The 12,172-nt window shown below is 49.6% G+C and overlaps 1 protein-coding gene across 5 annotated transcripts in view; it reads left to right on the top strand.

The window, feature by feature from the left end:
* The first annotated feature begins 8,556 nt into the window (after positions 1 to 8,556).
* AMDHD2 (amidohydrolase domain containing 2) overlaps positions 8,557 to 12,172 on the top strand; it is an 81,720-nt gene continuing 78,104 nt past the window's right edge. The window contains exons 1-2 of one of the 5 annotated variants that reach the window (XM_078777488.1): positions 8,808 to 9,126; positions 11,683 to 11,860. In XM_078777488.1, the coding sequence (XP_078633614.1) occupies positions 11,824 to 11,860 (37 nt within the window). In that variant the 5' untranslated portion in view covers positions 8,808 to 9,126; positions 11,683 to 11,823. Of the gene's footprint in view, positions 9,127 to 11,682; positions 11,861 to 12,172 lie in introns of all 5 variants that reach the window. The other 4 variants (XM_078777489.1, XM_078777492.1, XM_078777491.1 and 1 more) reach the window with 4 other exon arrangements.

Here is a 12,172-nt window from a genome sequence, read left to right as displayed (position 1 = left end):
TGCATCGATCACATCGCTCGACTCATGCAATGTAATTTGGCTAGAGTGCATCGATCACATCGCTCAACCCATGTAGGGTAATTTTGCTGGATTAATCGATCACATCGCTCGACCCATGTAGGGTAATTTGGCTAGAGTGTATCGATCACATCGCTCGACCCATGCAGGGTAATTTAGCGAGAGTGTATCGATCACATCGCTCGACCCATGCAGGGTAATTTAGCTCGAGTGTATCGATCACATCGCTCAACCCATGTAGGGTAATTTGGCTAGAGTGTATTGATCACATCGCTCGACCCATGCAGGGTAATTTGGCTAGAGTGTATTGATCACATCGCTCGACCCATGCAGGGTAATTTGGCTCGAGTGTATCGATCACATCGCTCGACCCATGCAGGGTAATTTGGCTAGAGTGTATTGATCACATCGCTCGACCCATGCAGGGTAATTTGGCTGGAGTGTATCGATCACATCGCTCAAACCATGCAAGGTAATTTGGCTAGAGTGTATCGATCATATCGCTCAACCCATGTAGGGTAATTTGGCTAGAGTGCATCAATCACATCGCTCAACCCATGTAGGGTAATTTGGCTAGAGTGCATCGATCACATCGCTCGACCCATGTAGGGTAATTTGGCTAGAGTGCATCGATCACATCGCTCGACCTATGTAGGGTAATTTGGCTAGAGTGCATCAATCACATCGCTCAACCCATGTAGGGTAATTTGGCTAGAGTGCATCGATCACATCGCTCGACCCATGTGGGGTAATTTGGCTGGAGTGTGTCGATCACATCGCTCGACCCATGTAGGGTAATTTGGCTAGAGTGCATCGATCACATCGCTCGACCCATGTAGGGTAATTTGGCTAGAGTGCATCGATCACATCGCTCGACCTATGTAGGGTAATTTGGCTAGAGTGCATCAATCACATCGCTCAACCCATGTAGGGTAATTTGGCTAGAGTGCATCGATCACATCGCTCGACCCATGTGGGGTAATTTGGCTGGAGTGTGTCGATCACATCGCTCGACCCATGTAGGGTAATTTGGCTGGAGTGTGTCGATCACATCGCTCGACCCATGTAGGGTAATTTGGCTAGAGTGCTTCGATCACATCGCTCGACCCATGTAGGGTAATTTGGCTGGAGTGTATCGATCACATCGCTCGAGCCATGTAGGGTAATTTGGCTGGAGTGTATCGATCACATCGCTTGACCCATGTAGGGTACTTTGGCTGGAGTGTATCGATCACATCGCTTGACCCATGCAGGGTACTTTGGCTGGAGTGCATCGATCACATCGCTCGACCCATGGTAGCTACATCCTGTTGAAGCCCTGGCCAATAGAAGCGTGAACGGACCAAGTGTTCTGTCTACTCAATTCCTTGATGCCCGGTATTGTCATGCAGATACTCCAGTGCTGTGTCCTGCAAGCAACGTGGTAGTAGCAACCGTTTCATGACACCTTCCTTTGGATTATTCACACAATGGAACAGACCATTCCTCATCTCCAAACGGTTCCACTGCTGAAGCAGTTTTAAAGTACGATCCGGCAGATCTTTTTTTTCCTGCTTTCTGCTTCTATTCTGAGGCCAAAGTTTGAGTATGGTCCCTATATCTGGGTCTTTCTGTTGTAGTTATACAAGTTGTTGGGTAGTCAACACAGGGAATGGACTCGTCGGTTCGGGCTGCAAATCAGAGACATTTACGGAGACACTGTGGGTACCTGCTGCGAAACTGTTCTGAATATCCACTGGCAGTGCGGTTGTTTCACACTTCATGGCCAGTATTTCTATTGCTGCTGAAACTTCAGTCTCATCATAGTTCCTGATTCTGGACAGTCCATCTGCATTGCCATTGTGCTTCCCCGGGCGGTAACGGATATCAAAATCAAAAGAGGCCAGAGATGACACTCATCATTGTTCACAGCCTGGTAACTTGGCTTTGCTCATGATATATATCAGGGGGTTGTTGTCCATGAAGACTGTGAACCGAAGACCCAATAAGTAGTCCCACACCTTGTCTGTGACAGCCCATTTAAGTGCTAGCAATTCCAACTTTTTACTGCTGTAATGCTCCATGTTTTTCTCAGTTCCACAGAGGCCTCGGCTCGCATAGGCAATTACTCTGACCTTGCCATCTTGCTTTTGGGAAAGGACAGCACCTAAACCCTTGTTGGATGCATTAGTTTCCAAAATGAATGCGAGGTTGTAATCAGCATAGCCAAGTACTGGTGCTGATGTAAGACTGGACTTTATCTGTACAAAAGCCCCAATGTCCATCTTTGTCCATGATGTCCATGTCCATCTTTCCCCAATGCATACCTTCTTGCCGTGCTTCCCTCCTTGCAGGTGCATACATTGTGACACAAGATGATGCAAGGGAGCCATGATGGAAGCAAACCCTTTTACATAACGCCTGTATTAGCTGCAGAATCCCAGAAAGGATCGCAGATCTTGCAGTCTGTGACCGTGGCCATCTGTTAACTGCTGCAACCTTCTCTGGGTCTGTTTTGATGCCATCGCTGGAAATGATATGGCCCAAGTAGCGGACCTCCTTCTTAAAGAAATGGCATTTGCTCAATTCAACTTCAGACCATACTCCTGCAAGTTCTGGAATATGATTTCAAGCCTATCCAAATGCTCATCGATCGTTTTGGAAAAACTGACAAGGTTGTCCAGATATAGCAATAGTGTCTGGAAGAGTTCTTCATGGTAGACATGTTGCATGAGGCGTTGGTATGTCGCTGGCGCATTGCATAGCCCAAAAGGCATCCCGTTGAATTAATAGAGTCCTAAGGGCGTAGTAAACGCTGTTCTATGTTTATCTTCCTCCTTCACCTCGACCTGATGGTAGGCAGACTGCAAATCCATCGTAGAAAACCAACGCGATCTGACCAGAGCGTCCATCGACTCATCGATCCTCGGCAGAGGGTGTGAATCCTTGCGAGTCCAAGCATTTAGCAGACTGTAGTCCACGCAAATTCGGAGGGCACCGGATTTCTTTCTAACCAAGACAATTGGACTAGAGTACTCACTCTTGCTTGGCCTGATGATACCTTTACGCAACATGTTACTTAGATGGTCTTTCACCTCCTGCAACTGCGTTGGTGGAATGTGTCTATAAGGCAGTCAAACGGGCTTGTCCTCTGTCAGGTGTATCGAGTGTTTGATTGTCCAACTCAGATCATCTGGACCGGATGCAAAAACAGACCCGTAGCGCTTGAACAACCCCTCAGCTTTCCTTTTCTCCTGTTGAGATCCTGTGAAGTCTTCCAGACTAACTCCTGGTGGTAGTGTATCATCGAGTGACTCATCTGTTCGAAGAGGTTCAGTCTTCTGCCCCACGGTGATTCTATCCACTGATACATTGATGAAAACATTACCAGACTCCACCTCCACAGTTTCCAGAAGTCCAACTCAAGTTTGTGGCTGTAGCCAGACGTCGCGTTGAGTGGGGTTTAGCACGTGAATGTAAAAACTCCCATAGGTCGAGTCTACCAGAGTCTTAACCACGATCAGGTTTCCAGGCAGTGGTGTTGTTAAAGGCTCTACAACTGCATAGGGCCTGCCTGTGTTGCAGACTACCCGTATATCACTTCGTGTCTGGGCAGGAACTCTTGTTTTGTCTATGCCTGACGTGCAGACAAAACTGACGGTGGACTCCTGTGCCATGTTTCCGAGTGCAGAATACCCAGGTAAGTACTTTAGTATATTCATGCCTATTAGACCTGGCAATCTTCGCTGGCATTGGTTGGTCCAGTTATCTCTTGTGATTAAAATACCCCTTTTTGGAATCAATACACCATCGACCTCCACGTCAATCTCTATGTACCCGGTGTATGGTATGTAGGTCCCGTTTGTGGCTGTTTGCTTAGCCATTCTTTAGGCTCACATAATTGTCCCACATTTTGTTTCAGATGGTTCTTGAAGAAACTCTCTAAAAATCCATCATCTGAGCAACTTAGTGGCTGCCCCGCAGTTGTGCTCCTGCCTACAGGGCCCTCTAGTTTGACTGTTTTTTGGCCTCAACTTCCTAGCTCCTCTTATATGATCTACATTCAGCGATGTGATGGCCAAATTTTCCACAGAAATGGCACTTGCCTCTTGCTCGTCGACGCAGTTGTTCGTCGAAAAATGATGGTTGATCTTTTATTTGATTAGGCAATGCTGCTTGTTGCTGAAAGAGTGTTTCAATCAATTCCTTCTGCTGTATTAAAAGGTTTTCAAGGGGGAGAAGTTCCTTTTTGAGGATCTTGGATGACATTCACCACTGGGCCATCTTCAGGAGCTGACACAGAACAGACATTCTTTGCAACGTTCTTTTGCTTGCCGAGTTCCATACCTATTTCATCCAAGTAGTTCAAGGCAAATTCACGCATACCCAAGAATGTGGTTGAGGAGTCGGCTTTCACCTGCTTCTTCAGCTCCCACAGCAGCCGGACATCAGCGACACTCTCGACAAACTGCTCCCTCAGCATTGTGTTCCTGTCAGTGATTCTTTCAGGGGCAATGCGAGTGAGGCGGTCCAAGATACCCACGAGTGCATGGTAGAAATCAGCCAAAGATAACCTTCCTGTTGCTGCCTCTACTAGAAATTTCTCTATAACTGTGGGGCTGAAAGATGCTCCCCGAAAAGCCTGCACAATGCATCAAAGACATCCCCTTCAGCCACGCAGTCCTGGCCCCTTATTTCAATTTTGGCTGGGCATTCCAAATAAAATGATAAATAGTCCACAGCTTCGGTGCCACTGAGGCCTTCTTCTCGAAGCAACCTCTGTGCGTCATCAATCCAATCATCTACTAAGCCTTGCCCATTATACCGTTGCAACTTCCGCTCCCGAACAACAGCAAAAGTCCTGGCTTTTGGCTTTTCAGTAATGACAGACTCCCATAAGGCTTGGAAAGTAGCCCGCTCCTGATCTCTTTCCAACGTAACTTCTGCAAGTTGCCTCTCCAGTTCCTGCATCTCGTCCTCATTGTACCTGGCATTCATCCTTCTGCGATTCATAACTTACATACATACTCCTGCTCATGACAATGCCAAAAACGAAAAGCAAAGGTAAGTAATTTTGAATGACAATTCACTATTATACTCTCAATACAATTTCTCTAATACCCGATTGTTTAAATAAAAGTAATGAAGCATCAGTCATGAAGCTAGGAAACAATATCTCTCCTCTCTCAAGACTGAACTCTCTTATCTGTCTCCCTCTTCCAAATCCTGGTGGCGTCTGGTCAAATCTGTTTCTGGTGTTTGTTCCCCCTCCATCCCCTCCCTTACCTCAAATGGCTACAGAGCTGTCACCACTCGTGAAAAAGCTGAATGCCTCAACTCTGTGCTTGCCTCTAAATCTTGTGTCCCAAACCCATCCCTCTCTGCACCCTCTGTACGCAGTCGTACCCAGCTGCTCCTGGACTCTGTGTCCTTTTCTCCTGACAAGGTGGAGAAGTTTCTGTCAACCGTCGACTCTGATTCTGCAACTGGACCAGACGGCATCAGCCTACGGGTCCTAAAATCCTGCTCTGCCGCTCTTTCACGCCCTCTCTCTTTTCTCTTCAACCTCTCTTTTGCTCAAGGTCATCTGCCATCAGCTTGGAAATCAGCCAACATCACTGCTTTACACAAAAAGGTGCGAAAACAGATCCTTGCAACTACAGACCAATCAGCCTTCTCCCAATTATCAGCAAAGTCATGGAATCCATCATTGCTTCGGACATCAAATCTTTCCTTTTCTCCAATGGCTTGATCTCTGACCATCAATTTGGTTTCAGACCAGGTCACTCTACTCTGGACGTGCTGCTTCTGCGGTCTCAACAATGGATGGAGGTCCTCAATGCCAAACAGGAAATTCGAGCTGTCTCCCTTGACATATCACGTGCCTTCGATACGGTCTGGCACCCCGCTTTGCTCACCAAACTCTCCTCCTATGGTATCCATGGAAATCTCCACACATGGCTTGCGGATTTCCTCTTTAGTCATAGTCAACCTATGGCCCTGAATGGGTTTCTCTCATCTCCCCTTCCTGTTCAGGCTGGAGTTCCCCAAGGCAGTGTTCTGGGCCCTGTGCTTTTTCTGGTCTTCATCAATGATCTCTCCGACTCTCTGCAAAATCCTCTCTATCTCTTTGCTGATGACTCTACTTTCTGCCGCTCCATATATCATCCCTTAGATCGGCAGTCTGCAGCCTCCTCACTCTCTGCAGACCTGGACAAAATCACAAACTGGTCAAACAAATGGAACATGTCTTTCAATCCTGACAAATCTCACACTCTTACTATGTCACTCCGAAAAGACCGACTGGACAACCCTCCCATCTACTTTCTGAACAAATCCTCTTCAAGAAGTTCTGTCGCTCAAGCTTTTGGGTCTCACTATCTGCCATGATCTTTCTTGGGAAAAACACATTTCCAATCTGGCCTCCAAAACCAGTCGCCGACTGGGCATCCTCCGTCGTGCGAAGTCCTTCCTTGGCACACCTGAGCTCTTCACCACATACAACGCTTTTATCTGCAGCTCAATGGAATACTGCTCTCCCCTCTGGGCTGGTGCTCCTGCCTCACACCTAGCTCTGCTTCACGCTGTTGAAACCAAAGCATTCAGAATCATTGGAATCTCCCGCGATGAATCTGACTCCGAGGGCCTTTCACTCACTCACCGCAGGCTGGTAGGTGGTCTTTCTGTCTTCTACTGACTCCTCTCCGGCCTTGCTCCTCCAGCTCTCTCTGTGCTCTGTCCTCCAAATATTCCTCCAGGTCGCACAAGATCTGCCAGCAACCCTCTCATGGTTAAACTGCCAAAATCAAGACTCTCTGCTCACCTTCACTCCTTCATGCCTCTTTTCTCCCGCCTCTGGAACAAACTCCCTCACTCTCTTCAATCCCACTCCTCCCTCCAGGTCTTTAAAACAGCTGTTCACCACCATCTCTTATCTTCCCCCATCCAAAACCTAGATCTTTTCTACCCCCGCTAATTTCACCCCAATTCCACTTTTTTGAAATACCAACTTCTGTCCTAGAAGTCCTTGGTGTCCTTGTGTTTTATACTTCTCCCACCCCCTCCCCCATTTCCCACGCCTCCTCCCCCCAAACCCTCTCCCTCCCACAGATCTCCCGATGTCCTTGCTCTCAAATGTTGTGTTTGTGCTTCCCCTTCTCTCTCCATCTTGTCTACCTCTACCCTTATTATATGTTTTGTGTGTGTGTTTGATTTTTTTGTGTGATAAATGTTAGCTCTTTCACGAGCCTCGATCCTGTATACAAAAAAAAAAAGAAAAAGAAAAAAAGTCACATCCAGTTGGAGTCCACCGGCCAGAAATATTGCAATCAGGTGAATCCCGTTCATCAATGGCAATTCCAGAGCTTCTCAGTTGTCCAGCCTTCTAGTTCTACTGAGTTAGCCATCGTTTTCCTTCCTCGTCATCCTGTGCCTATCCCACTTCTGACACCAGTGAGGTCATTCGAGACTCGCATAGACAGTTAGGTACAACATTCATCAGCCAGATGAACGCTTTATTGATGAGGAGTTCTGCCAATGGCAAGGTGAATCAAACGGGGAAAACGATGGCGAACCAGTATACATCAACTTGATGGTGGTAGCAAGCTTTTGGTAGCAAGGTGATGATCAAGGATATATGATGCGACCACGACCAGCACGTTATTCACACAGGATGGACAGAAAAGGTCAGACTATGCAGGATGGACAGAAAAGGTCAGACTATGCAGGATGACCGTAGTATCTCTGTCGTGTGGATATCAACCATGAAGAGTTCGGAAAACAACGAATGAATCCCCTTTCTTTGAATCGCCTCACAATCAACCGTCAAACTGCCACCCGGTCAAGCACTTCCTGTCTGAGGAGCGGTATTCTGTTACGACATATCCGGTATCCGGATAGGTAATTCCTCCCTGTATTCGAAGGTTTTACAAAACGAAAAATAAAAATAAATGTACAACGCTGAACCGGCCTGTCCACATAACTAACATTAAGATGCCTAATAGTAATAGTTGATTGAAGTGTATGTGGGGGCGATGTTTCGTCAGTGATGTGAGGTGCGCGGTGACTCGGTGTAGCGGACGCTCTTTAATGGGCGATGTAATAGTGACGTGAGGTGCGCGGTGACTCGGTGTAGCGGGCGCTCTTTCGTGGGCGATGTAATAGTGACGTGAGGTGCGCGGTGATTCGGTGTAGCGGGCGCTCTTTAGTGAGCGATGTAATAGTGATGTGAGGTGCGCGGTGATTCGGTGTAGCGGGCGCTCTTTAGTGGGCGATGTAATAGTGACGTGCAGTGCGCGGTGATTCGGTGTAGCGGGCGCTCTTTAATGGGCGATGTAATAGTGACGTGCAGTGCGCGGTGATTCGGTGTAGCGGGCGCTTATTTAGTGGGCGATGTAATAGTGACGTGAGGTGCGCGGTGATTCGGTGTAGCGGGCGCTTATTTAGTAGGCGATGTAAAGTTGATGTGAGGTGCCGGGTGATTCGGTGTAGCGGGCGCTTATTTAGTGGGCGATGTAAAATTGATGTGAGGTGCCGGGTGATTCGGTGTAGCGGGCGCTCTTTAGTGAGCGATGTAATAGTGATGTGAGGTGCGCGGTGATTCGGTGTAGCGGGCGCTCTTTAGTGGGCGATGTCATAGTGACGTGCAGTGCGCGGTGATTCGGTGTAGCGGGCACTTATTTAGTGGGCGATGTAATAGTGACGTGTAGTTAAAACCTCTCAGTGGATTTCTCGGTTGAAGAGGTCCTCGTTGTTATGTAATTACACAATACCAGTGACAGCGGATTATTTTCTTGACCGAATGATATTCCGAATGATATTCCAAATAATTATTGATTGATGGGATATTGAGGTGTATTTAAGCGATGTGTTTCCCCAGTATTGATCTATATTTTGTGCCGTTTTCGCTCCTCGTCCTAGTCTCGGTGTTATTTAATAGTAATAATACACCTTTTAAATACGACTCCATGGTTGAAAAGTAAAGGTTGTGAGACCGGAAAGTCCGTGGCTGATCGAACTTACTGAATCATGTGATGTGACGCTGTGGTGAAGGATGGTGCGGTGATCACAGTGCGTTGAGCTTGAGGGACGGTGCGGTGATCACAGTGCGGTGAGGGACGCTCTGGTGAGGTAAGAAGTGCTGCGGTGAAAGGTGATGCGGGAGGCATGTTGATTGTTGCGGTGCGGTCGTGCTGTGAGGTGAGGTAAGGGACGTTGCGGTGTGGTGAGAGGTGGTGCTATAAGGTAAGGGAAGTTGTGGTGAGAGGTGGTGCTATAAGGTAAGGGAAGTTGTGGTTGTGGTGAGAGATGGTGCTGTGAGGTGTGGTGAGAGGTGGTGCGGTGATGTGGTGCGGTGAGAGGTGACGCGGTGAGAGGTGGTGCGGTGATGTGGTGCGGTGAGAGGTGACGCGGTGAGAGGTGGCGCGGTGAGAGGTGGCGCGGTGAGAGGTGGCGCGGTGAGAGGTGGCGCGGTGAGAGGTGGCACGGTGACAGGTGGCACGGTGACAGGTGATGCGGTGAGATGTGATGCGGTGAGAGGTGGCGCGGTGAGAGGTGGCGCGGTGAGGTGGGGCGGTGAGAGGTGGGGCGGTGAGAGGTGGGGCGGTGAGAGGTGGGGCGGTGAGAGGTGGCGCGGTGATGCTGTGACAGGTGAGAGGTGATGCTGTGAGAGGTGAGAGGTGGCGCGGTGATGCTGTGAGAGGTGAGAGGTGAGAGGTGGCGCGGTGAGAGGTGGCGCGGTGATGCTGTGAGAGGTGAGAGGTGGCGCGGTGATGAGGTGAGAGGTGAGAGGTGGCGCGGTGACAGGTGAGAGGTGGCGCGGTGAGAGGTGAGAGGTGGCGCGGTGACAGGTGAGAGGTGGCGCGGTGACAGGTGAGAGGTGGCGCGGTGACAGGTGAGAGGTGGCGCGGTGACAGGTGAGAGGTGGCGCGGTGACAGGTGAGAGGTGGCGCGGTGAGAGGTGAGAGGTGGCGCGGTGACAGGTGAGAGGTGAGAGGTGGCGCGGTGACAGGTGAGAGGTGGCGCGGTGACAGGTGAGAGGTGGCGCGGTGACAGGTGAGAAGTGGCGCGGTGAGAGGTGGCGCGGTGAGAGGTGGCGCGGTGACAGGTGATGCTGTGAGAGGTGGCGCGGTGACAGGTGATGCTGTGACAGGTGATGCTGTGATGCTGTGACAGGTGATGCTGTGACAGGTGACAGGTGATGCTGTGACAGGTGACAGGTGATGCTGTGACAGGTGACAGGTGACAGGTGATGCTGTGACAGGTGATGCTGTGACAGGTGATGCTGTGACAGGTGACAGGTGATGCTGTGACAGGTGATGCTGTGACAGGTGACAGGTGATGCTGTGACAGGTGACAGGTGATGCTGTGACAGGTGACAGGTGATGCTGTGACAGGTGACAGGTGATGCTGTGACAGGTGACAGGTGATGCTGTGACAGGTGACAGGTGAGAGGTGATGCTGTGACAGGTAACAGGTGAGAGGTGATGCTGTGACAGGTGAGAGGTGATGCTGTGACAGGTGACAGGTGAGAGGTGATGCTGTGACAGGTGACAGGTGAGAGGTGATGCTGTGACAGGTGACAGGTGAGAGGTGATGCTGTGACAGGTGAGAGGTGATGCTGTGACAGGTGACAGGTGAGAGGTGATGCTGTGACAGGTGAGAGGTGATGCTGTGACAGGTGAGAGGTGATGCGGTGAGAGGTGATGCGGTGACAGGTGAGAGGTGATGCGGTGACAGGTGAGAGGTGATGCTGTGACAGGTGAGAGGTGATGCTGTGACAGGTGACAGGTGAGAGGTGATGCTGTGACAGGTGACAGGTGAGAGGTGATGCTGTGACAGGTGACAGGTGAGAGGTGATGCTGTGACAGGTGACAGGTGAGAGGTGATGCTGTGACAGGTGAGAGGTGATGCTGTGACAGGTGAGAGGTGATGCTGTGACAGGTGAGAGGTGATGCTGTGACAGGTGAGAGGTGATGCTGTGACAGGTGAGAGGTGATGCTGTGACAGGTGACAGGTGAGAGGTGATGCTGTGACAGGTGAGAGGTGATGCTGTGACAGGTGAGAGGTGATGCTGTGACAGGTGACAGGTGAGAGGTGATGCTGTGACAGGTGAGAGGTGAGAGGTGATGGATGCTGTGACAGGTGAGAGGTGATGCTGTGACAGGTGACAGGTGAGAGGTGATGCTGTGACAGGTGACAGGTGAGAGGTGATGCTGTGACAGGTGACAGGTGAGAGGTGATGCTGTGACAGGTGAGAGGTGATGCTGTGACAGGTGAGAGGTGATGCTGTGACAGGTGAGAGGTGATGCTGTGACAGGTGACAGGTGAGAGGTGATGCTGTGACAGGTGAGAGGTGATGCTGTGACAGGTGAGAGGTGATGCTGTGACAGGTGAGAGGTGATGCTGTGACAGGTGACAGGTGAGAGGTGATGCTGTGACAGGTGACAGGTGAGAGGTGATGGATGCTGTGACAGGTGAGAGGTGATGCTGTGACAGGTGACAGGTGAGAGGTGATGCTGTGACAGGTGACAGGTGAGAGGTGATGCTGTGACAGGTGAGAGGTGATGCTGTGACAGGTGACAGGTGAGAGGTGATGCTGTGACAGGTGACAGGTGAGAGGTGACAGGTGAGAGGTGATGCTGTGACAGGTGATGCTGTGACAGGTGAGAGGTGATGCTGTGACAGGTGAGACCCTGAAGACACCAAAGAACCAAAACAACCACAAAGACCCAAAATACCTTTAAAGGCACAGGGGATCCAAAAGACCCAAATGGCCATGAAGACCAAAAACACCATAAAGACCCTGAAGACTCAAAAGACACCGAAATGATCAAAGATGCCTATTTCTCTGAAACGACGTGTGATGAGTCACGCTGGTCTTATTATAATAGAGCCAACGTATATGGTTATGTCGTTATGTATGTTTATATGTGACCAAAACGTCTTCTTCAAATAAAATTAACACCTTCATTATGTTTAGACTGTTGAGACCCCTCAGACCTTTGACGACCCTTTTATTCCCCCAAGACCCCTTAAGACCCAAAATACCCTGAAGACCTAAAATGCCCTAAAAGGCCCAGAGGATCCAAAAGACCCTGAGGACCCAAAACACCCTGAAGGACCACGAATACCCAAAATACCCTGAAAACCCCAAAGACCTAAAACACCCCAAAGA

The sequence above is a fragment of the Myxine glutinosa genome, chromosome 5 (genome assembly GCF_964187855.1).
Source record: "Myxine glutinosa chromosome 5, kmMyxGlut1.1, whole genome shotgun sequence".
Taxonomy (NCBI): domain Eukaryota; kingdom Metazoa; phylum Chordata; class Myxini; order Myxiniformes; family Myxinidae; genus Myxine; species Myxine glutinosa.
This window is presented reverse-complemented; position numbering and strand designations above follow the sequence as displayed.